Here is a 26,480-nt window from a genome sequence, read left to right on the forward strand (position 1 = left end):
ACCTTGATGGTCTGTCCTAGGGTCCCTGGACTGGAACCCAGTGCAGTGGGAGGGCCTGGTAATGCATCATGAAGCCCCTGAGAAAGGTACAAGGATGATTGAGATCCCTGAGAGAAGAGTGTGAGAACTGTGGGGGCCAGAGTCAGGTCCAAAGACATTGTGTAAAGACATTGGACTGTTGTTTGTTGGACATTCTATTACCCTCAAAATGGTGGGAGTACAATGTGGCTCAGCTGGAGGGCCAAGTCACAAGAAGAAGGGACCGTTGCAGGGCTGGAGTGGCTGTTGTCACGGACTCACAGATCGTGCCCACTCTTGGCCCCGTGCGGTCCGTGGGGGGTGCCCCTTTCAGTGAGACAGCCCTTCTCGGAGGTCCACTCTCTCGGGGTCAGGCCCCTCCACCTCCTGGAGCCGCACCTCTCTGAGCCTTAGCACACCTGTTTCTCGCCGTGGGCCCCCTCAGGGAGTCCACGCGCTCTGGACCCCCCGGGCCTCCTCACCCCCGAAGGGGCTGATGCAACCCTGCTCTCTAGACCGGAGTGACTCTCAGCCAGCCTAAAACAGGAGGGTTTATTGAGAGTTGAACACAGCACAGAAAACTCTCAGGGCCTCAGGCCTGGCCTCCCTCAGCACAGCATATCCTGTCCCTCTGCAGCCAGGTGGGCTCTGCCTGCTCCCCCTCTCCAGCCCAGAGCCCCCCTGCTTCCCAGCTGGGCCTCCGATATCCCCGGCCTCATGCCCCGCCTCTGTCCATTGTCTTCTCTCCAGGTAAACAGGATCGTAAACAGGAAGGCCTGGGGTCTCCTCTCTCCAGCCCTCCTCTGGCCTCCTCTGGCTGGAACCGGCTGGTCAGGTCACCGGGGTCCTCTCTTCACAGCCCATTGTCCTCCCACTGGCCAGAACCGGCTGTGTCTCCTGAGCCCGGTCACCAGGGTCTCCATCCTCCAGGCCATTGGCTGGGGTCCTGAGTTCCCTCTCTGGTCCTCTGTAACAACAAACTCCCTCTCCCCTCACCTCGTTAAACCAGTAACACCCAGGGACACAGAGTCCCACCCTCTGTGCATGCAAACCATTGGCAAACACAGAAAACCCCCCACTTCGTCACAGCTGTCAACAGGGGCTGTCATAGTTTCTTCTGTATTAGGAACATAAGACTATTTTGTGGCTCCAAGTTCATTCACAGATGAAGGAACCCTCCTGATCTTCAAGGTTTACACCCTCTAATACAAAGCCATGCTGAGATGTCTATTTTTAATGGCTCAAATAGTCACCACACCAACTCATCCCCACAGAGCGAGAGGCTGGGGCTATCATAGAACACAGAGGGTTCCCCAGAGATATTCATAAAAGTCATGTCTGTTAAATATGGCTAGTTAGAAAGTGGTAATTTGTAATAAGCAAACAGCCACAACTGGAACTTTAAATCCTAATCCTTCTGAGGCCCAGGCAGGTCTGGACCTCAGCTGTTCTTATGGCTTGGGGGGTCTGGTTTGGGGATTCAAAACAGGAAAAAGCTGTTTCATCTCTGATTTGGAATTGGAAGCAGTCAAAAAGAACAGCACTAACAAAACGGATCCTGAACCATGTACCAGATTCAGCCTTAAATCACACAAGTTTACACAAGTCATACTGAAAGAGCATTATGTAAAAGCGCACGGGGAAACTTTAATGTGCACCAGCAGGGTATATACAGATCAATTAACATGCAACACAGTGCTTTAGAAATCACACCCCATAGTGCGCATTATCCCTCTGGGTGAACAAGCCTTAAATCCCACCCCAAACCCAGCTAGTACTGGATTTAAACACACATCCTTGACACAACTCCAGTCATAAGGAATGGTGTGCTGCCCTGGTGTTCAGATAATACAGCGATGGGTGTCCTAAAAATGCCCTAATTAGGTTAGATAGTTCTTCCTTGTTGCATACCTGCAGTGTTTTTGTACATCTGCAGCTGCTCGAGAAGCATATACCTCAACAGGTTTCACTATGGACAGCAATGACTTTGAATGTGAGTGAATGAACCACATTAAACGGTTTTATAGTCAACAGTTATGAATTTATTGAGAAGTAGATACACTAGAAAAAATAGTTCCTTTGATTTACTGAAATATTTATTGAAGAATGATACAATCAGGAGCTTTTCTATGATGATTTTTGATTTGATGCTTTTTTTTTAACTACCTCTAGACACACACTATATTTTAGGGCTCTGTTAGGGTGGCTTTTAGCAAAGTAGCTGTTGGAAGAGGCCATGGCTGATGTATAGCAGCTTGTTACAGAAAGGAGGCATTTTGACACAGACCTCTATTGATGTGTGTGGACGGTGTTATCCGGGTTACATGAATCCTCAGCAGTAGGTTCCCTGACCCTTTTTTACCCCTCACCACAACTGACTAATTACTGTCAGGATTTACTTGGAGGGCCAGATCCCCAGCTGGTGGAAACTGGCACAGATCTATTGACTGCAATGGAGTGGCACAGATTTACACCCGCTGAGTATCTACCCCACAGCTTTTAGGAGATTTCCTAGCTGGCTCACCCAGCATGTCTCCCAGAGTGCTAGGGAAGTGCACACTTCAGAGAGAACTGAAACACCCCTTTAAAGGGTGCAGTGTGTGTTTTCTTCCCCCTCCCTCACACTGGTCCTGTTCTGCTGAGTAGGATGGGTCCAAAACCCAACTCTTTGGGTTGTCTAGTATTGCTGCTTGCATTAGACGCACCCAGTCTTTACTTAGGGAGATCAAGGATTGGGAGTGAGCCTTCTCCTTCCTTGTGAAAGGGAGCGCTCCTTGAGCTGGTGTCCTCCCTTCTCGTGCACCCATGCACAATCCAGCCTTGAAGCCATTATCTGGTCAGGTAACAATTACATGAGAGAGCATGTGAGACAGTATCTGGGTTTCCTTTCTCTCCTCGTCCTCTTTCCCCTGCTGATTTCTTTTCTGCCTCTTGCTCACATCCCTGACTCTGTTCCCCTCACACATCCCCCAGCTCCCTATGACCTCCTCCTTCCCACCTCCCCCATCTCCCTGCCCAGGGTTCCTGCCCCTCTTTCGGCAGGTAACTCCTTCCCCCTCCAACTGCCAAGGAACCTTCCACCCTGCCCCTTGCTAACTGGAGGGAAGCAAAGATTGTTCCTCCAGGTCTACCCATTCAATTGTCCTGTCTGAAACAAGCGGCTTACCTCCAACCCACAGCCTCTAGAAATGGCCTGCATGCTGCCAAAGGCCAAGTCACCCATGGCATGGCTCAGGCTTGTTTCCTGAAAGCCCCAACAGGCTCCCTGCATGTCCTAGAGTTTGTTGTGTGCTTGTATCTCATTCAAAAGCAATAATCAAAAGAGAGAAAACATTATAGATTTTTCCCTGCTCGCTCTGGGAGGGGAACTTGGGGATTTGGGCAAACTAGGTTTTAAGTTTCCATGTTTGCACCCCTGAATTTCACTTTGAGTGTCAAGTTCAAACCTACAAACACAAAGTCAAATTCAGCTAAAATTGCTGAGTTTAGGCTGGTTTGGGACCAAAGCCATGAAAGGCCACTTCAGTGGTTCTTGGCTTTCATTCCAAAGCCTTCAATAAAGCCAGGATCTCTCTCTGCTGCCCCGGGTTGCAAACTGCTCTGCACCTTTCAAATTTCATCATGAAAGCTTTTCACTTCTCTGAATACAGTGAGCCTGATTCATCCCTTTACACCAGGGCTCAGCCTGACTCACTCCAATGTATGCATGGAGACCTTGCCATTCTATCGAGTTGTTGCATCTGGACACACCTTTGTCTAAATAAAAGACTGTCTGGAGTTGGAGGGCGAGAGAGAAAAGAGGCCTCAGTTCCAGCGAAAGAGGGACGTTTTGAGAACACTGCTCATTTGGGAAGGTGATTAAGTGGGGCTGGCCCCAGAGGCAAAATTGACAGATATAGCTGACATTGTTCCCAACACATACAGTTTTCATAAGAGAATTTGGTTTGCATGATAATGTGACACTAACAGACCCCAGTGATCAGCACTGAACTTGGGACTTCTGGAGTGAAATGCACGAACCTGTATTGCATGAGCTAAAAGCCACATTCCTCTTAGCCAATGCTGTAGCAGACTCATTAATCTCTAGGTGGTCTAGCTGCCACTAGAGGGGGACAGATCACCACACTCAGCAGGCATAGGTTATATTACTACATAAAGTAAGATAAACACACCTGCAAGTTATGGTGGAGTCAGTGACTTGATCCTCTGTAGAGAGAGGACTTTCATCTTCCAGTAGACATAACAATACGACACTCAAATCTCTCCCAACTATAAAATGGCATCATTTTTATTTTGCAGATCTTAGTGACTCAGAGTTTTCCATGAACAAGAATGTTTCTATAGTTTGATCTAAAGCACCCAGCTCGCCTGGGTGAGAGGGAAGAGCCAATATCAGGCACTTGCCTGTCCCTACTTGTTCCCTTTATGATTTTGTTTGTTGTTGCTCAGTACAAATGAAACAATTGTTCTGTTTAAGGACTGGCCCTTCCTTCTGCATGGTGCCCAGCCCCATTGCTCTTCTAGAATGTTCCGAGGTTCTACAACTGTCAGTAGTGATAGCTGCCATCTCCCAGGCATTGGCAATGCAGAGTGCCCTACTGGAATTGCATTATTATTTTAATAAAACACGAGTCCCTCCAGTAAGCTGATCAATGACAACTACAAAAGCATGTGACTAGAATAAGGCTACTGTTTTGGGATGGGTCTGTTGGGTCACCACTCTCCTGAGATTCCTCTGGACGTTTAGCATGCAAATGGACAACATTTCAACATGACAGACAGCAAAGAGCAAAGGGCCAGAGCCCAGAGGAAGCAGCAGCCAAACTCAGAGTTTGTTTTGGAAACAAGAACTGGAGGAACAAAGAACCTGAACCTTCTCGAAAAGCGAGCTGCCTGTTTGGAAGACTGCAAAGCAGGTGCCGCAGTATGTTTGTGCTCATCTCTCCTGGAGCAGAGAAAGTGAGATACATTCATTGAATCAAAAAGAGACTGAGATTAAGGCAGTTTCAATGGTGTTTTCCACAATCCCATGCTAACTCATTACTACCTTGTTCAAAAAGATTACAAAATACAGAAGGATACTATTAATTATGCTATTGGAGATTGGAACCCCCAGGGACTGCAGTATAAAAGGTGTTCAAGGTCTGGTTGAAACTGAAACACCACCAGGACAATAAAGCTTCATTTTAACCACCTGTGGTGATATTTAAGTATTTCAATCAACAGGGTGTGTAAAATCACCCAAATATTTAGTCTCTCCTACAAACTTCAGGCATCAGTGGATTGGTTAAATTACAATGTCCGCTATGAATTTCATGGCTTTAGTGCAGTAAAATCTGATCTTCAGGGAGATATTTTCTAAAGCGGGTTAAACTTTCTCAAGTATCAAGTCCCAGTCCTGCAGCTGCCTCCAGGCAGGCAGAGCCCTGTTGATTTTAGTGGAGCATCATCTGGGTGATAGGATCTGCTTGGGAAGATGAATGATGTGCTTGCAAACTTGATGTTAGGTAACTGCATGAGAAAATACCTATTTTGCACAAGGAAATGTGGGATTTGAACAAGCAATGAGGGATGGGCAGAAGTTTAGAGGCCTTTTTTAGAAACCTTGGCCCTTAATGTTACTGGAATGTCACATCTGTCTTGCTTTCAACTGTATTAAATTAAAGTCTCCAGGCCTAATGTAAAGGCAACTGCGGTCTATGGAAAACTTTCTATTGCTACCAGTTGGCTTTGGATTGGGCCCTGTGTCATGGAACCAACTGAACACTACCCTCCATTAGAGCCATGAATGGTTCTTGGGTAACTGTGTATCAGACAGAAAACAGGTCTAGACAATTTAAGAGATTTCTCAGTGCTCTATGGAAAGTTTCACACCAAATGAAAAACCAGGGTAGCTTGGTTCTCTGCTGTATTTGTGTTAAGTAGCTGCAACCCCTCCCGCCCAAGGCAGTTTATGAACTATAGAGGAGCACAATAAAGCAGCTGCAATGGGCAGGTCAATTTGTTATATGCATCAATATTATCATTAGTTAGCAGACAACTCAGCAGTGTTAATGGGCCACATGGAAAGAAAACCTGACTAAGTGATTGTTAAATCCCTCTCGCTGTTTCAGCCCAGAGCTGAGTTGCAGACCCCTGAAAACAGGGGTGAGCAGTAAAAACACACACGGAGCCTGATCCAGCCCTGAGGCCCATGCAGCTGGATACTTTCGCCTGTGTAGAGTCCCAAGGAAGCTAATGCGGGAGTTCAGCTTAGGACTGGTGCCGTGGCCTTTACTAAAGCAGCGCTGTGCTCACAGAGAGAAAGAGGCTGATAGAGAGACAAAGCCACAGCAGGGCTCTGAGTGAGGCAGACAGACTAATAATGCAGCACCTGCTGCTCACAGCTGCGCCTCCCAGTTCTCCAGGGAGGATGCAGCAGGCAGTGCAGCCAAGAGACTTCACCGTTCTGTGGGTGATCAAACAGGCTTTTGGGGGTTTTGTTTTTAACCACAATCCAATCCTGGGCTGTTGCTTCTCTGCACCAGCATCAGAAAGGGGGAAAGGGTGTAAGCTGATTGGGGTTTCTGGGATTGTAAATATTGGAACAGATGCAGAAGCTCTCTGATGCTGGCCTGATCATGTTTATGAATCAAGTGCCTGTGTGTGGGGGGTTGAGGCTAAGGCTGAAGTGAATGGCTCTGGAAGAGGGAGGGGAGGGAAGAAATTGCCCTTCTGGTTATCCACCCTGCTCTCTCACCCTCCACCTCCAAAACAGAAAACCCCACTCAGCTTGGTCAATTTCCAGCCAGGTGGTATAAAATGGATCTTTTAACTCATCTTCTGAAGACTGTGCCAAACACATTTAAAATCCCTCTGGTTTAAAAAGGTGTCTTAACCCCCCAACCCCCCGAGTAGCATTTCACAAGACAGGAAACTCCCCTCCAACTGTGCACACAGATAAAGGCTGAAAATCTGACAGTAAAAAACAAAAAAAACAAAAACACACGGTCCTTCCCCTATCACTCGAACCTCCCCACTACGATGCAATTTCATTTATGGAGGTAGGCATCCAACCAGAGATCTCCAGATTTCTTTAGGGACCTATGGAAAGAGAAGAGAGGCATTAGTGAAGCAGGATTCACAGGCCTACCTGAACAGAGATTCTGCAAGGAGTTGCCTGCTTCTGAATACAACCATCATTCCTCAGGAGGTCAATAGTCCTTCCCGAATGTTGGGTCTATAAAGTGAGATGAGGTGCCTATCTCGCTCCATACACAACTTGACTTAAAACACAATGGGCACAATCCTCAGGTAGTGTCCATCAGATTAACTCCACAGACTTCATGGGCATCACACTGATTTACACCCACTGAGGAGGTGACCCAAAAGAAAACAAATTGTAACTCCACACACTGGAACTATCCCTTCCTAACCATGCAGAACAAGCTGCACACACGCAAGAATTCCCCCCTTCTTCCTCTGCATCACCCCTCATACAGAATTCCCTTCCACAGCAGCTCTCTGAAGACAATCAGACATGGAGACTGTAAGAGATTTGGGCTATTATGGATCAAATATTCCTCTCAATGAGACGAGGTGGCTGGAGATGCCATGCATGGCGTGGAAGCGATGCTGTGTGAATGTGGGGGAATTCCACAGAGAGGATTGTTGGTTCTTACTCTCCCAAACAAGGGCCACACGCACTTCCTCACTGTACACAGGAAGTTGCTGCTGCCACATTTGGCTGGGCTGACACTATGGGACAGATTGTGATACTCTTACTGACATTGAATCGCAGTCCCTTACTCCACAGGTGGGCTCATTGACTTTAGTGGGGAGTGAAGCTACCTGAATCTGTCTCTCTCTGAGCGTGCAGAGGTTTCCACAGAGTGTTATGTACCCTGCCCTCTGTAGTAGGAGGACTTTATACAAAGTGCCAGAAAGTAGCTCAATATGTTCCACAGCAGGAACTCCTTCTAGTTACAATTCAGACAACACCCAGGTTTCATGGTTTCAGAGAATTTGTATGTTCTAGCCATGTGGCCACTGACTTGAGAAACATCTGGCAGAATCCCCCTGTGCATCAGAGCAGTACTTGATGCATCTGAGGGCAAGGGGGGAGGGAGGTGGGAAGAGCAAAGGTGGTTTGCTGCCACTTTTCCATCCTTTTAAAGATTGCACTAACTTGTGCCAGCTTAGATTCGTTCTTTAGAGGCTGTTATGGCAGCATGCTGTTTCCACATCCCCTCCCGCCCCCAACAGGCCCCCGTTGGAGTAGGTGGTACAGAACCAGTGATGCTAACTCTTTGCCAGCTGAGGATTCTGAAATGGTGGAGAAATCCTCAACTGCTTCTTTAGCACATAAATCGTGAGCATATGTGTGCTTTGAAGTGCCCTCTCTGCTGCTGGAGGGGCACAAACAGGACTCAGTATGGCTCAAGATCTGGGCCTTTTGTCTTAAAGTCCACCTATTTCCCCCATCCTGAGGATGTACCACTTCTTCGGGAATGTCAGCTGAGCAATAAGAAGGTGCCGTCTGCAACAGTCAGGTGAAAAATGGCTACTTTAGGCCTGTAGCTACTTGATTTAAAGGGCCAGCCACCTTAATAGCATGGTAGGAAAGGTGCTAGAAAGGGGTGAACATCTCTTGGGGGAATTCAGTGGTGACTTGGTAATCACCGAGCAAGACACTCCTGATTTCTCCTTGTTTGAGGGCCAGGGTAGAAGGAGTCTGTGGGTTAGAGAGCTGGAACCTGCTGTTTTTGAGATAGTTTTGTCCTTTTCTTCTCTCTGACATTACGTCAACTGGGGATCTGGCTCAGAAATGGTTGTTACTCCACTGAAGTCAATGGAGCTATGTCATTTCCACACTAAAAATCCAGATGCTTTTTAGTTTGGTGCAAAAACGTTATCACTCCTACACCAAACAAACATTTTACAGCTCTGATGCCACTGCTCTAGGCACAGGTATTTATGAAACAGAGCTTTATATATTAAAATAGACAAGAGATTACTGGAAGGCTGGCACTGGCACTACAGGCTTCATACACCCATGAATAGTACTGAAGGCCCCTTACCCAACAATGTCTTTGAATGCCTTGCCGAGAGATTTCTCTTCATAGTGGACGCCATACTTGGTGCACAAAGACTTCACCAGTGGGGCAATCTTGCAGTAATTGTGTCGTGGCATCATGGGAAACAGGCTTGAATAAAGAAGTAGAGAGAGCCTGAGAAAAACCTAACAGACCCCTGGGAACAGACACTTCTTTCTGCTTCCTCTTAGGGCTATTTACTGCCTCCTTCTCTCCAAGCAAAACAGGCAGACAGAACAGCGCGAGAGGGAGAAATCCAAGCTTTGAAGTACTCCCTTTAAAGAACCGCTCTTGAAAATTGAATGTATTGATTCCCATTCCTGCTGTCATGCCCCAAAACAAAAATGTGCTTAGAAAGAATGAAAAATCAGGTTAGAAAACAGGGAGTGCTAGAAAAATAAGGAGTGAGGAAACTTCACTTGATCTACTGAGATTGCTGTCATAGAACATTAGGGTTGGAAGAGATCTCAGGATGTCATCTAGTCCAACCCCCTGCTCAAAGCAGGACCAATCCCCAACTAAATCATCTCAGCCAGGGCTTTGTCAAGCCGGGCCTTAAAAACCTCTAAGTATGGAGATTCCACCACCTCTCTAAGGAACTCATTCCAATGCTTCACCACCCTCCTAGTAAAATCGTGTTTCCTAATATTCAAACTAGACCTACTCCACTGCAACTTGAGTTGCATTCCCTTTGGAAAACAACTAATTGTCTATTGACAAGCTAAATTGTCTGGAAGTTCATAGACTAGACAAACAGATAAAGAATCTGTGGTCTCATTATCCTCTGCTGCTCTGTTGGGTTCTCTTTCATTCCCTAAGTCAACATCCGGGTCCTTCAGTCTTACTCTATATGATCTCTCCTCTAATTTTTGTATTGTCATGGACAGCATTTTGCATAATTGATCTTATCTGTTGACATCTTTGCTGAACTAGGGTACCTAGAACTGCAAATGGTCCCACACAGTTGCACTAAAGCTACATAAATCAGATGCTGGGAAGAGGCAGAGGGAATTACTTAAGTAAGTAGAAACACTCCAAACCAATTGAACCCAAGGACCTGATTTAATGGCCATTTTAATCAATGAGTCCTGAATCAGACTCTAAATTAAGATTGTGAGGGTGAAAGGGGAATGTGCTGGTGGCAACAGGTGAAAGCTATTTGTGTTCAGTGGTGAAATGAGAGGATGACTGCAGTTGTTCTGATTTCATGCATGATGTTCCTGAGGTCCCTTTTCCTTCCCTGCTTATTGCAGCCCCATGATGCTTGCACCCCTCCTCCAAGCCCTGCCCTGACTGTCCAGGGTGGTGACCTGGTTGTGTCCATAAGATTCCTTACCATCCCCCTGGGCCCATACTCACTGGTGCTCGATTTGGAAGTTCAGGTGCCCGGTGAACCAGTCATTGAAAAAGGACTGCTCAATATTACAGGTAGCTGCCAGCTGCAAAGACAAGATGCCGAAGTGAATTTTAATGAAGCCTGGGCCTAAAACCAATTGGTGCAGGCTCTTGTTCTTGCATGCTGCAGAAGGCAGAGGAGGTACTTCAAACCAAGTAGGCGTGTGCACTACCAAGCTGTTGGATGAAATATTCTCTCATGCAGCTTCTCCTGCACTGGCTGTATTCCCTATACTCCTCTAGACCAATCCCATCCGGCTGCTGGTGATCTACTGTATATTCCCCTGATGCACCCTGGGGCTTGAGACCAGGAAGACCATCTTGGTAACTGGCAAAGAGGCTAATGGTGCCAGGCCTGTTAAACTACTAGGGTGTTCATAGTCTCAGCCTATCTTGGAAATGGCTCCTAGCTCCAAGGTGTGCAGCACATCACATTGCAGGTTGTCCTGTGATCCTTCATGACAACAGGGCTGATGTCAGGGTGTTTTCACTCGTTTATATCCCTCTCTGTTCTTCATAATAGTACCTCTCTATCTCCAATAGCAAGTTGCTCCTGAGACGTCCATCCCTTCTGAGCCAGAGGAAGATTGACAGAGAGGGCTGGGGGCACTAAAAGAAGAGTGACCAACTCCCCCACTCCTTAGGGAATAACCACATCCTCTTGCATGGCTCCACTAGCCTAGAAAGGAGAGAAGGCTCGAAGGCATCAGACCCAAGTCTCTGTCACCAGAGAGGCTTGATCAGGGATTCTCTCAAGTTTCAGAAACTGAACTGCACATGTGAGGCAGCATAGGGGCTGCCATACTGCCTCACGTTCATCTAATTGGTATCCTGCCTTCAACACAGCCTATACCCAGTGTGTCAGATCCAGGCAAAATAAGAGGCCATTGTACATCCAGCCAGCCATGTAATACTATGACTTTGTGTGAGGTGGGGGATGGAAGGGAGGGAATAGGAAGATTACCTTCCCAGTTGCACACAGGTCATCAGCTGAACCCTGAAGCATAAGGTTTCAACAGGCTGGGAACATTGCTTAGCTGGCATAGCTACCATAGGGATTCGGGAGCATACAATTACATAGTCTTTCTTAAAATTCTCTTACATTCTTTTCCTTGCTAAACTGGTGCAGTGAATTCTGCATGGTGACTGCATGAGCAACAGGTGTTTCCAAAGAACTCAGCTTAAAACCACATCAGTGTCAGATTTGCTCTTTCTCCAAATCCAACAAAACAGGTAAGCATGTGCTTCACTTCATACACATGAGTAGCGGACTACAGTGGGACTATTTACATGCTTAAAGTTAAGCAAATACTTAAGCATTTACTGGATCTGGACCCGAGAGAGATGGTGACTTCCAGACTTTGAAAGCTATCCCTTGAGGGCCTCAGTAGATAGTAGATACTGTAACTTGATGTAGGAGAATCCATCTCCTACTCAACTCAGCTACACCCGCTTTCTACTGATGTTATTGGAACTATTTCTGATTTATACCAGTATAATGGAGAGGAGACGCAGGCCAAGTGAGAGCTGAATTAGTCTTAGAGCACTGCAGGTAAGAGGCATGGTATCTCCTCCTCTGGTTGTATATGTTTGATGAGTCTGTGGAAGGCATTTTGAGCCATTGCAGCTGCTACAGCTGGTTTTCACACGATGTGTTCAGAATTTGTTATTCCTGAACAGTAAAAGTTAGACATTGGGCCAGGTCCTCAGCTGGTCTTGTATATCTCCACTGAAGTCAAAGAAGTGAAACTGATTTACACCTGAGGATCTGGCCCATTGACATCCATGGAGTTACTTCTGATTTACACACCTGGGTGCCAACACACTTATGAAGGAGGGTTGTTGTGAAGCCCCTTGAACCTTGCACTTCTCCAGACCTGAATGAGGAACGCTTTAATTAGCCCCTCAAAATGTATCAATTTAGGGGCCAGATTCAGCACACAGATTTGGATTTCCACCTCCTCATAGTCAGCCTTACTCCCTATAGCAGAGTGTGTGTGTGTGTGTCTGTGTGTGTCTGTGAGGGAAGGGTCCTAGACAGATACTCCAGGCTATTATGTTGTAAAACTGCTAAACTGGGCTCAAACTAAACATTAAGGCCAGGTAGTCAATGATAATCCAGCTGTTCTCTAAAGGGCAAGTGAATTTCTAACCTATTATGGGACATTAACATCCCAGCCATTACCTGAGCGCTGAGCCAGTCTCTGTGCTTCTCACAGTCAATTTCCATTGGAATATGGTTCATCTGTGTGACCCACACAAACCAGTGACTCTCCAGAAACCTTCAAAAGGAAGCATAACCATTCACAGCGCAGATCAGGATATAATCTGTGCAGCTTGCCATCCTTATATAGGGTAGTGCAGGTAAGGCCAACAGTGATAGCAAAAGGGAGTGGGGAGAGGGGTGTACAGGCAGCAGCCATGTTGTACACATTGGGGGCATAGGATACTAGGGGAGTATTTCCCAAGATGAGGGAGCAGAAAGCTTTCTGAATCTGGACAATGGAAGGAATCAGCTCTGCAGTAGGTTTTCCTTTCTCCATTGGGGGTCCATTTTAGGTCTAGGTGTTAACATGATTATTAGGATACCTTACTGTATTAACCTTAGTGGCTATCTCCCTTGATCTCTCATTCTCACTGAGGGATTGCTCTTCCACACTACTTTGCCTTTACAAGCTTTGATTCACCCCATACTTTGTGGAGTACTTGTAGCACCTTAGAGACTAACAAATTTATTTGGACATAAGCTTTCATGGGCTAAAACCCACTTCATCAGATGCATGCAGTGGAAAATATAGTAGGAAGATATATATACACAGAGAACATGAAAAAATGGGTGTTGCCATACCAACTCTAAGGAGACTAATCAATTAAGGTGGGCTATTAGCAGCAGGAGAAAACAAACTTTTGTAGTGATAATCAGGATGGCTCATTTCAAACAGTTGACAAGAAGGTGTGAGTAACAGTAGGGGAAAAATTAACAAGGGGCAACAGTTTTTACTTTGTGTAATGACCCATCCACTCCCAGTCTTTATTCAAGCCTAATTTAATGGTGTCCAATTTGCAAATTAATTCTGCATTAATTGATTAGTCTCATTAGAGCTAGTATGGCAACACCCATTTTTTCATGTTCTCTGTATATATATCTTCCTACTGTATTTTCCACTGCATGCATCCGATGAAGTGGGTTTTAGCCCACAAAAGCTTATGCCTAAATAAATTTGTTAGTCTCTAAGGTGCTACAAGTACTCCTCATTCTTTTTGCTGATACAGACTAACACGGCTGCCACTCTGAAACCCTTAGTTTGTGATCCACTGGGATGGGCCACCAGTATGGATAAAATAAGAACTGACCAAGAAACACTCACTCAGAATTAACCTTTCTGATCTGTTCAATTTCCTGGTGGACTTGTGTTCTCCTCACAACACCCTCCTCCCCAATCATTGTTAGGTTTCTGGCTGTCAGTCTTAGCAAAGAGATCAAGAATGGAATAGACCAGTGGTCACCAACCATAGAATCATAGAAGATTAGGGTTGGAAGAGACCTCAGGAGATCATCTAGTCTAACCCCCTGCTCGAAGCAGGACCAACCCCAACTAAATCATCCCAGCCAGGGCTTTGTCAAGCTGGGCCTTAAAAACCTCTAAGGACAGAGATTCCACCACCTCCCTAGGTAACTCATTCCAGGGCTTCAGCACCCTCCTAGTGAAATAGTGTTTCCTAATATCCAACCTAGACCTCCCCCACTGCAACTTGTGACTATTGCTCCTTGTTCTGTTATCTGCCACCACTGAGAACAGCCGAGTTCCATCCTCCTTGGAACCCCCCTTCAGGGAGTTGAAGGCTGCTATCAAATCCCACCTCACTCTTCTCTTCTGCAGACTAAACAAGCCCAGTTCCCTCAGCCTCTCCTCGTAAGTCATGTGCCCCAGCCCCCTGATCATTTTCATTGCCCTCCACTGGACTCTCTCCAATTTGTCCACATCCTTTCTGTAGTGGGGGGCCCAAAACTGGACATAATACTGCAGATGTGGCCTCACCAGTGCCGAATAGAGGGGAATAATCACTTCCCTCGATCTGTTGGCAATGCTCCTACTAATGCTGCCCAATATGCCGTTAATCTTCTTCGCAACAAGGGCACACAGCTGACTTATATCCAGCTTCTCATCCACTGAAATCCCCAGGTTCTTTTCTGCAGAACTGCTGCTTAGCCAGTCAGTCCCCAGCCTGTAGCGGTGCCTGGGATTCTTCCATCCCAAGTCCTAAACCAGTCGATTGCCATCAACTGGTTGATCCTGGAGCCTCTGCCAGTCGATTGTGATCTCCAGTTGCTAAAAGTCCGGCGGCACAGCAGGGCTAAGGCAGGCTCTCTGCCTTCCCTGGCCCTGCACCACTCCCAGAAGTGGCCAGCACACTCCTGGCCAGTGGCCCCTGGAGGTGGGGGTGAGCAGGAGTTTCCACACACTGCTCCTCCGTGCAAGCACTACTCCTGGAGCTCCCATTGGCCGGGAACAGGGAACTGATGCCACTGGGAGCTGCGGGGGTGGTGCTTGCAGGAAGGGGCAGTGTGTGGAGCCATGTGCCCCCGCTGGGGCTGCCGGGGCATGCTGGCTGCTTCCGGGAGCAGTATGGGGCTGGGGCAGGCAGGGAGCCTGCCTTAGCCTGGCTGCACTGCCGCCCAGAGCCATCCGAGGTAAGTGCTGCCTGGTGGGAGCCCTCCCCTCGACTCCCTCCCAGACCCAGCACCCCATACCCCCTCCTGCACCCTCAAACCTTCTCCTGCACCCCAACCCCCTGCCCCAGCTCTGAACCCCATCCCAGAGCCAGCACTCCGTACCCTCTCCTGCACCCCAACACTCTGCCCCAGCCCAGTGCCCCCTCCTGCATCCAAAATCCCTCCCAGAGCACCCACCTCGCACCCCCTCCTGCACCCCAACCCCCTGCCCCAGCCCGGTGAAAGTGAGTGAGGGTAGGGGAGAGCTAGCAATAGAGATGGGGGGATGGAGTGAGCAGGGTGGGGCTTCAGAGAAGGGGCAGGTAGATCCTGGGTTGCACTTAAATTCAAAAAGTGATCTTGTGTGTAAAAAGGTTGCAGACCACTGGAACAGACCATGGAAACAGAACTCTCTTTTTATGCCTATTCTCTAGGCCAGGGTTGAGAGGGACTTTGGCAGGGCTGTCCTTGTTCTGAACTTTGAACTTCTTTGACGAAACAGAGGACTTCAGTCTCCAGATTCGTCTAGCCTAGCCAGCATCTTTCACCAAAAATAATTTCACACAAAAATTAAAGAAGAGAGTGGTGCACATGAAGAAGGATCTGAGAATTTTTCTAAGGTCCTGATGTTGGCCTAGAGGAGTTTTTATACACCATATTTGTTTCAAATGGTGTTTTAATCCAGCAACTGAAGGGTAATATGGGCCAAATAGCTTAATCAGAACAATCTGAACTTGCTGTCTTCCTGCTGACTAGAAGTGCCTGGACTCACATCAGAAGTAAATGCTTTTATCTGAGTTTGCATCTGCAACTTAAGTAGAAGTGGTAACTCAGTATAAGAATTCTGGCTTCTCTGACCAATGAGAGAGCAGCTAGGGAGAGATTTCATAACTGATTAGAATGCTGGTTTGCTCTATAAAACTCCTTGGACTCTTTCTTGATTGTCTTAAATGTAAATAAGGAATTTTAAGGAAACTTGGTGATGCTTCATTAACCACATTACTGGGAGAAAAGCTGGTCTTGTTGCATTTGTGATCCAACTGAAACAAAGTAGTAGTGGAAATCTAGCTACAGCGTCTGCCACTGTGAGATTTTCAACTGGATTTAACACAAAAGGGGTTGGCTAAACCTTTAAACATATGGATGCTTATCATGACTTAATGAAATCTTTTGAAGTTCACGCTTCTCTAAGGGCCTGATCCAAAGCCCATTGATATCAATGGGAATTTTTCCTAACTAATGATCAAAGCCATTAAAATAACATGGGAGGTGAAATTCTGATCCTACAATTTAAAGATTTTTACACAGTTTTGCAAAAATTCTTTTAAAACGTTATTTTTCTGAGGACCCTAACAATGGAACTAAATTCAGGCCAGCCTTGGGGCATGAGCTAGCAGTCACAGTCACTGCTTCCAGGGTGGAGATGTCAATAAAATCCTATAGTCTGGAACATCAGTCTAGTCAGTCATAGCACTGTCTCTGTACTAGGGTGTAAAACGAAGGCTCTGCGAGTGCCTGGGCCAGGGGTCATCCAGCAAAGCATGCTACATGCAGGGGATCCATGTGGGGAACAGCATTTGACTTCTCGCTCCCTGAGCGGGCAGGAGCTGGGCATAATGTGGAGGCAGCACATTCAGTCCCTAGAGGAGGGAGCTCCATGCCTCATTCCTGAGGTACTTTCCAGTTGACTTGGGAGAGGCTCTGGAAGGAACCACATCCAAAATTCCTCAGGTGACTTAGACCCAGTGTGGGAGCTCTACATGGGTGGGGATGAGTGAGGAAGGAAGGAGGGAATGGAGATTCCCATCTCCGCCTGCCGTCACCACCACAAGGGATTTCCTGATGATGAGAGAGACTAAATACCAAAATCAAATCTTCTGGCAGAGATTGAGGCAAGAGAAGCTAGTCAAGGCAGTGTGATGTAGCACAGATTGGAGTAGATGAGGGGAGAGAATCTTAATTAATGAGGAGAATGGCATGGCATAGATGAGTTAGCTTGACATCGCTCATCACGTGGGATGGGTGGGGCACATGTCTGAAGGGAGAGGAGAACAGTGTCTCCTACCTGACAAAGGTGAGGAGAAACAGGGATCCCAGAACTCCATAGAAAGGGATGTACATGATGAAATAGCGCATGTAATAACTGAAGGCCCAGGCCAGGTCCTAGGGAAAGAAAGAAGAGATAATTCATTACAGGCAACATACCCTCCCCTCACCCCCACCAACACCCCTCCTTAAGCCAGCTCTCTTTACAGAGTGGACAGAAGCCTCTTCTCTCACTCCCCAGATAAGGTTCTCTCCACCATCCACGTGGGAAATGGTTTGACACACAGAGCAGAGACAACTTTGCACTCACCGCCCAGAACCTGCGTCTGATCATGGTCATGATGATTTGCATTTGGAAGTACACGGGGATGAGGAAAGGTGGGAAAACTGAAAGGCAAACAAAAGACAGCAGATGAAGGAGACAGGTGTGTAACATGTGGTGAACAGACATGCTGGGGGCCTGAAAGTAAGAGTTGAGGCAAGAGCTTGTGAAGGGGAAACCAGATCTCAGCTACTGTCTCTCAGCAAAGAGAGGAGGTATTTCCTCCATGTCCTGCTCACCTTGTGGTATGGAAGATTCTAGACCAACAATGAGCAAGCCCAGGACTTCTGCTGACATGTTCATCTACTGGGGGCTGCCTCCTAGACTTGGTCACTTGTCTCACTTTATTTAGCCTCTTTGGTGGTGATAAGGATCCATGGATCTCAATGATGATGTCATGGAGGAACTGAGGTGCCTGTGTCTATTGCAATTAAACTGTGAAAGGGATAGCGGGCCCTAGATAGGGAGGGATTAGTTAGGAAGTGAAGAATAGCTCTGCTGAGGCAAAAGGGAGCTGCAAGGTAAAGATACATCCCCTCTATCTCACCATATAAGGAAGTGAAGGGGGCCGGGGCATGCTCACCTAGGAAGAAGTACTCATGCTGGTGGTGGTAAGGTAGGTATTTCAGCTTCTTCTTGCCATACTGGAGGGGGAGACAAATGACAGAGAACTGTCTTAGCTCATTACACCCATGGATATGAGAAAACTCTCCACGGGCGGAGACTCTCAATGACACCTCTTTATATTTGGTTAACTCTCTTTAGTCAGAGCTGAGGATTTATGGCCTAATCCTACCCTACTGAAGGCAATGAGGGTTTTGCCATTGCTTTACATGGAGCAGGAGCAAGCCCTTAGAAAGCTGTCTTAGCATACAGTACTTCCTTCTCCAAGGCTATGTCTAGAGTAGGAAAATAGGTCATGTTTTGAGACGTGTTAACTGATTGTTGTCAGGGTTGATCTTGCCCTGCTAAAACATGTTTAATCATGACTTCTCTATCTACGCTAGCTGCAAGCTCCCATTTAAAAGCATCTATCTCAAGTACTTATTTGGCCCTATTACCAAAGTACCTGAGCACCTCTCAGTCTTTCATGTACCATGAGGTAGGGAAACACTGTTATCCTGCTGTTACAGAGGGGGAACTGAGGGCGAGAGACTGAGGCCCAGAGTTTTAAAGGTGTTGCTCCACTCAGGGCTTGTCTACATGATAGCCAGGATCGATGCTGTGGTGATCAATCCACCGGGGGTCAATTTAGCGGGTCTAGTGAAGACCTGCTAAATCGACTGCTGAGAGCTTGGATGTTGACACCAGTACTCCACCAGATTGAGAAGAGGAAGGGGAGTCGACGAGAGAGTGTCTCCCGTTGACACAGCCTAGTGTGGACCCCACGGTAAGTAGATCTAAGCTACGTCGATTTGAATTACGCTATTCACATAACTCAAATTGCGTAGCTTAGATCGACTTTTCCCTTTAGGCCTCAGTGTTTCAATGCCTAACTGACTTAGGAGCCTACATTTTGTTTTCAAAAGTGACATAGGCACTTAGAAGCCTAAGTCTCATTGAAAAGCAAGTTGTCTAAAAATGGATGGGTTCTGGCTTCAGGTTTTCATGAAAGAAATGGACAATTGTGGCCACATTGAAAAGGTACTGTGACATTTTTAGTCAAAAGCCACGTTTCATCAAATTAAATATTTTGAGGAAAAAATATCAACCAGCTCGAATAAACATGCATGAGTGTCATAACCATCCTTCAGGCAAGAGGAGGGCAGGTCTAATGGGTAAGGCACTGGAGTGGGACTCAGATCTGAGGCTAATTCACAGCTCTACACAGCTTTCCTGGATGACTTGATCCAGTCATTTAATTTCCTCATCTGCTTCAGTTCCTCATCTGAAAAACAGGGATGATAATTCTTCCTTCCTCCTCCTCCTCCCCTTTGTCTGTCTTATCTATTTGGGTTGTATACACCTCAGGGTAGGGACAGGGCCTAGCACAGGGGTTCTCAAACTGGGGGTTGGGACCCCTCAGGGGGTCGCGAGGTTATTACATGAGGGGTCGCGAGCTGTCAACTTCCACCCCAAACCACGCTTTGCCTCCAGCATTTATAATGGTGTTAAATATATAAAAAAGTGTTTTTAATTTATAAGGGAGGGTCACACTCCGAGACTTGCTATGTGAAAGGGGTCACTAGTAAAAAAGTTTGAGAGCCACTGGCCTAGCACAATGGGGGGGGGCTGATTTCACTCTCTGCTTCTAGGCCCTAGTATTATATCAATGAGAGGCCAGGGTGCAGTAATTGCAACTAAAGTACTTTATCGTACGTCTACACAGCAAAAAAATCCAGCGGCAGAGAGTCCCAGAGCTCAGTTAACTGACTTGGACTTCAGCAGCTTGTGCTTTGGGGCTAAATATAGCAGTGTAAATCTTCGGACTTCGGCTGAAGCCAAGACCCAGGTGTGATGGTGCGCCCCCTAAGGCTTTATCGAAATATGCTTATGAATGTATATATGACATAACTGGAATATGTTTTATTCTACTGTAACAGGGTCAGACTCACCCCTGCAGCGCCTCCTACTGGTTGCTCTGGGGAATTAGCTCTGTTCCAGCCAGGAGTGCCCTCTGCAGGACGGTGATCCACCTGTCCATCACTACTGGCTCTGTATCCCTCCCAGGCCCCTGGTGCCCCTTTAACCGGGTTGCCCCTTCCCAGGGGGAACCTCCACCCTATTATCCCCACTGTGCCTCAGTAGTGGCTACTGCCCAGTCTCTATCTAGCCCCCATTCGCTGGGGCAGACTGCAGTATCCAGTACTCATCATCGGCAAAGGGGGTTTTGGACCTGCTGCCTTGGCCTACCCCTAGGTTGCCCCCTGCAACCCCCAGTACCTTTTGCCCTATGCTAGGCCGCAGCCTGGGGCTTTCTAGGCTGGAGCTCCCCAGCTCCTCTGCCTTTCCCCAGCCCTGCTCCACCCTAGGTACCTTGTCTCAGTTCCCTGCAGCCAGGCCCTTCTCTCTCTGAAGGCAGACAGAGACTGTCTGGCTTCTGGCTTCCCTGCCTTCTTATAAGGCCCTGTTGCTCAGTTTGGGGCGTGGCTCCAGCTGCAGACACTTCCCTGATCAGCCCAGCTTTGAGAGCAGGAGCTCTCAAGCCCTGCCAGGCCATTTTTTAAACCCCTTCAAACCAGGAGCAGAGGTCCACCCTGCTACAGCTACATATGCCATGTAACATATCTCTGCAAAGGTTATGATCTACTGAATCTATTCCTCCTATTTGTATGAATGTATCATTTTTCTATTCAAAGTTATGAATGTTTGCTGTATACTTGCTGGATTTTTAAGTAGCCTTAGTAAAGATTTTGGTCAGCTTCTTGAGAAAGGAATGTGCAAATTAAGTGCCCAATCAAGAAACATTTAACGAACAATGGATCTTGGAATGCTCCAATCCACATAACAAGTCTACTTGAGGACATTCAAGGTAGCATGTGAACCATGGCTGCTACCTGTAAGTTCTGAGTCATGCATGGACATGTGACTTGCCCATGTGACTCCAAAACTCCATCTTGTAGCTGGAATTCTACACAGAGTGAGGAGGGGGTCTCCACCCACAAGAGAAAGTCTATTTAAACCCCCTGAGAGACCCCGCCATTTGGACTTCAGCTGGCTCAAGGGATAGCCTCTCCACCCCCAAGGATACCTGAAAGAAACTGGAAGAAAGGACAGTAACTACAGGGGGTGTGAATGATTGCTGGACCCAGACTAGAAGGAGACTAGTTTGTAAAAGGAAGGTTACTGGAAAAGCTCTGAGGGTGAGGTTTTATCTGTATTCAGATTTCTTACTGTATTAGGCATAGGCTTGCGTGTTTTATTTTGTTTGTTAATTTATTTTGTTCTGTCTGCTATTACTTTGAACCACTTAAATCCTACTTTCTGTATTTAATAAAATCACTTTTTACTTATTAATTAACCCAGAGTATGTATTAATACCTGGGGGGACAAACAGCTGTGCATCTCTCTCTATCAGTGTTATAGAGGGCGAACAATTTGAGTTTACCCTGTATAAGTTTTATATAGCGTAAAATGGATTTATTTGGAGTTTGGACCCCATTGGGAGTTGGGCATCTGAGTGTTAAGGACAGGAACACTTCTTAAGCTGCTTTCAATTAAGCCTACAGCTGTTAGGGGACGTGGTTCAGACCCGGGTCTGTGTTTGTAGCAGGCTAGAGGGTCCGGCTCAGACCAGGCAGGGCCCTGAAGTCCCAAGCTGCCAAGGCAGGGAAAGCAGGGGCAGAAGTAGTCTTGGCAAATCAGTTGGCAGTTCCCAAGGGGTTTTCTGTGATCCAACCTGTCACACCAGGTCTCAGAGCCTGGGCTCCAGCCTGAGCCCAAGGCTCTAGCTGAGCCTGAACATCTACCCTGCCATTCTTAGCTCTACAATGTGAGCTCTATATGGCTGAGTAGTTAACACAAGCTCTGAGACTCGCTGCTGCAAGATTATTATTATTTTATTGTTGCTGTGTCAATGTTCCCTAAGATACAATTCAATCCATTAAAACTGCACCTCTGCAATGTTAAGTTTGAGATGTAAGTATACCGACAGTCAGAAATTCATAATTAGTCTCCCCACAGCATCTGTAACTCAGCCAAACTGTGCAGAATTAACAGCTTTTAATACTGTATGCAGTACTGGCTGAAAAGGCTTTTATTACACTTTTATAATGTATCACGCTACAGGTCTGCAGCAATCAGAGGATAAAGTTTCTTAGCAACATCAATAGTTATGGCAGTCAAGATCAATTACAATAATAGCCATAAAAAGAGTGGGCATGCACAAGTGAGTGAGGAATCAGATCAGTGGCTGTTTGGTAGTCTCCAGTATGTGAACTAAATCTAGGGTTTTCATTTAGTTTCCAGAGGACAGGTGTCCCCGTCACAAAATACTGTCACCAATTGTTAGTGATGGTAGGTGGCAGTGGCAGCAGAGAGGCCAAAGATTGACTAGGCTATATAGTCTGAAAAGCCCTCTCCCCTCTGAGTGATCCCTCCCATCTGGGTTAAGGCATAAGAATGGCCAAACTGGGTCAGACTCATGGTCCATCTAGCCTAGTATCCTGCCTTCCGATAGTGGCCGATGACATACTCTTCAGAGGGAATGAACAGAACAGGGCAATCACTGAGTGATTCATCCCCTGTCATCCACTTCCAGCATCTGGCAGTCAGAGGCTTAGGGATATCCACAGCATGGGATTGTGTTCCTGACCACCTTAGCTAATAGCCATTGATGGACCTATATTCTATGAACTTATCTAATTCTTCTTTGAACCCAGTTATAGTTCTGACCTTCACAACTTCGGCAATGAGTTCCACAGGTTGACTGTGCACTGTGCAAGGAAATACTTCTTCACACAAGGATGGGGCAGTGTTGGGAAGCTTGAACTGCTGCTGATTTTTCTGTGGGTAGGGGAGAGTTTCCTGTGCTATCAATCCAACACTCATTGCCAGTTGTCTGGGGTTCTCAGCTCAGTGTCACCATCTGGGGTTCCCTTGCTTTAAACCTTTGATCTGCATGTTCATTCCTGTTTCCTTCTTTTGTTGTCAACTGATTACTTGGGACCTCGGCCTCTCCTTCATCTGAGGGGGTGTTCCTTTAGTTCCTGGTGGTCTCCACTCACCACCCCAGACTTGGAAATAGTCCCTGTCACTGGTTGTCTAGGGTGGTCTGGACAGTGTTCCCACACTTGTGTTCTTCTCTTACTTGTTTAATCTTACTATTTCTCCCCACTCCCTTGTTCATTTCCATCTTGATTGACCCCTCTTCTATTTTGTCCCCTTCTCTCTGATTGAGGGGCATCTTCCAGGGACCTGTTCCATGTCTTCATCCGAGTTCAAACAGACTAACACTTTTCACCAGTAATACATTCACATGGCCTGTGGGGCACTGGTGATTTCAGGAATTACAGATTTATGAGAAGGGAATTAAGTGCGGTCCAAGTTCTGCAAGGCTGCACTAGGGTAAGGTTTCAATCTACAAGAGTGCACGCACATCCAAGCACTGATATAGCGCTCGTACTTCATACACTCATCTTGGAAGACAGAACCAATTCTTTCATTGCTATAAGCACCCACATTCTGCTCAGCTATTTGTGCAGTGATGGGCCCATGATCCTCAAAACCTAACTATCAGAGGCCAGCTCTTCAAATGGTGTAAATCGGCAAACTCCATTGACATCAATGGAGTGGCACTGATTTACACCAATTGAAGATCTGACTCCTGATATCTAGCTACCATAGTGTAATGGTTGGTTAGTGGTTTGTTATGGTCCACTCATTTCAGTGACATATGGTTAGACCTTTCTGTAGAACACTCTCAGTACCTGTGCAGGTAACTCATCTTTTAGGCAGCCTCTCTATCATGTATCTGGAATTAGCTTCTTTGTGCCCTAAAAGTGGGTTGCGGTGGCATGAGTGTGCACCAGTATTTTCTTTTATGTCTTCCTATATTCCATTTGTTACAAATGCTGTTGCCGTGGTGTTTCAGATCCATGTGTTGGCTTTCTAAGCTTTTTTTGCTGCATGTCCTTATGCTGATACATCATATACCACTATTGATCTTTATATACCCTTCCCTTAGGTTTTTGTACAATACAGACAGTAAATATTGTGGCCCCAGAGAATTGGATTTAATTGCATTACCTTGATACAGTTACTGTGTGCAGTGTGGCTGACTCATAGTTGCCTTGGGAACCATGGCTCTGAACCTGAGCTGTTGTAAATCAATATAGCCCCATTGACTTCATGGATTTACATAGTCCAGTATCTGGCCCAAGGACACCACCCAGGCTTGAATTGCCCCGGGAAGGAATTACATCTCAGGGAGCTGCAATTCCCTCCGTGTTCGCCGCTTGCTTCAGGGGTATAATACACCAGCAGTAAATTACCATTCACCCTGCTATGCTGGCTCAGCTCTGCTGGGTGGTGATTGGGAAATGCAGCCAAAGCTTCACTTATTCCCTGCCCTACCCCCACTTGCTCCAGGGGGGAAGTAAGTAAGCATGCAGCACCTTTTACCCTTCATGACCAGGGGCGGCTCTAGACATTTCGCCGCCCCAAGCAGGGCGGCATGCCGCGGGAGGCGCTCTGCCGGTCGCCAGTCCCACGGCTCCAGTGGACCTCCCGCAGGCGTGTCCACCGGAGTGCGGGACCAGCAGACCCTCTGCAGGCACGCCTGCAGGAGGTCCACCGGAGCCGCCTGCCGCCCTCCCGGCGACCGGCAGAGCGCCCCCCGCCGCATGCCGCCCCAAGCACGCGCTTGGCGTGCTGGGATCTGGAGCCGCCCCTGTTCATGACCAGACCCAAAGCCTATGTCCCTATGTCCCTATAAGGGCATGAAGTACAACCAAGCCTTTGGTGTTTGACACATCAGCACTACAATTGCATTAATGTAGGTCTCTCCCCCCCCCACCCATAGAGTTTCCTCATGTTTTTCCCCAAGCAGAAGACACAAGAGGAAACCATTATTCTGATGTTACCATGCAATCTGCTCTAAACAGAATTTGCCAAGGCTCCAATGAAGTGAGGACTCCTGTTTGTACACAAATATCGTAAGGCATTTATTTCAATATTAGATCAACTTTTTAAAGGAATTTGCTTTGACTACTCACAAGAGGTACCTGTCCTCACAGAAGAAATAAACCAATGACAAGTTGGAAATTACAGAAAGAAACCCTGTTTAGGTTAAGTCAGCAAAGGAGTATTCTGCACCATTTTTTCCACACTTGGATATCTCAGAACAATGGGATGAAAATTTCCCTATTTCTGCATTCTCTTCATTCTCATTCCCTAGCTCTCAAGCCACCTAAAAATATTTTCACCTTTGGGCTGAAAACAGACATGAGAAATTATATCAGCCACTGAACTTTCTGGCCGTCACATCTTCTCAAATTTTGACCCAAACTCCTATCAGAAAATACAGATGCAGGGAACATTTCCTCAAAGATGAAGTCTTAACAGCCGAGGTCTGGTCCTCCAGACCGTGATTAACCTCTGACCTCACAGAAAAAGTTATCTAAAGCCCACCAGCAGACACCACTTCCTTGTCTTACCTCAACGGGCTGAGAATCTCCCAGGACAAAAATATGCAGCATGTTCACATCTGGGTCCTTCTTGAAGATGTTGGGCTTGGCATGATGTTGGAAGTGACGATGATTCCACCAGTTTGCTGAGGCACCCTGGGAAGAGGGAGGAAATGTTTAGTAAATGGGGAGGCATGGTTCTGACTAATCCCCCCGGCTGTGATATTCATTCACTTGTATAATCTAAATCACCCATGACATATAGTTTATGTCAAAACTCTTAGCTACCTTTGAAATTGTTGTAAGAGTGAAGGGGCTAAATCCTCTGCTCTGATAGGCTGATTGGTACCAGCTGAGGATCTGGATCTGTCTGGATTAGTAAATCGTTTTTAAAAAATGCCACTCACTTTGAGAAAAAAGAAGTTAGCCTTGCTTACACGTAACTCCTAATATTTATATGCTGCAAAGTCAGGCAGACAGACATCCCACCAGCAGGGGAAACACAAGATAAACAGAATCCTTTACCCAGAGCTCTGTTGTCATCGGTGTCATCACCCATTTCATTGATTATGTCAAGAATGACGTAAGCAGGCAAAGCCATGTTGGCTTATGCAATGGAAGAAAGAATATGAAAAGAATCCCTCTTTGCCCAATGGAAAAAAGACAAAACTGGCTAGGAAATAAATATTATTTCAGTCTCTAAGAAGGTTTTAATGGAGAGTATTAAAAAAAAGAGGACTGAACAGTGTTCCATAAGGGTCTTATATCCTCATTTTCCTCTGTCACTTGTGAAACACAGTGCCACGCTATCCCACTGCCAAGGATGCTCAGGCAGAAGGCCAGCA

At 46.7% G+C, this 26,480-nt stretch overlaps 1 protein-coding gene across 1 annotated transcript in view; it reads right to left on the reverse strand.

Annotated features, from left to right (window-relative positions):
- Window positions 1–4,285: 4,285 nt before the first annotated feature.
- The window catches only part of LOC123368720 (acyl-CoA 6-desaturase-like), a 37,229-nt gene continuing 15,034 nt past the window's right edge, over window positions 4,286–26,480 (reverse strand). The window contains exons 5-12 of the mRNA XM_045013775.1: window positions 25,666–25,791; window positions 18,153–18,213; window positions 17,558–17,634; window positions 17,267–17,364; window positions 12,673–12,769; window positions 10,452–10,531; window positions 9,078–9,203; window positions 4,286–7,101 (exon numbers count right to left, since the gene is read on the reverse strand). Coding sequence (XP_044869710.1) covers window positions 7,050–7,101; window positions 9,078–9,203; window positions 10,452–10,531; window positions 12,673–12,769; window positions 17,267–17,364; window positions 17,558–17,634; window positions 18,153–18,213; window positions 25,666–25,791 — 717 coding nt within the window. The 3' untranslated portion in view covers window positions 4,286–7,049. The remainder of the gene's footprint in view (window positions 7,102–9,077; window positions 9,204–10,451; window positions 10,532–12,672; window positions 12,770–17,266; window positions 17,365–17,557; window positions 17,635–18,152; window positions 18,214–25,665; window positions 25,792–26,480) is intronic.

The sequence above is a fragment of the Mauremys mutica genome, chromosome 4, assembly GCF_020497125.1.
Source record: "Mauremys mutica isolate MM-2020 ecotype Southern chromosome 4, ASM2049712v1, whole genome shotgun sequence".
NCBI lineage: Eukaryota > Metazoa > Chordata > Testudines > Geoemydidae > Mauremys > Mauremys mutica.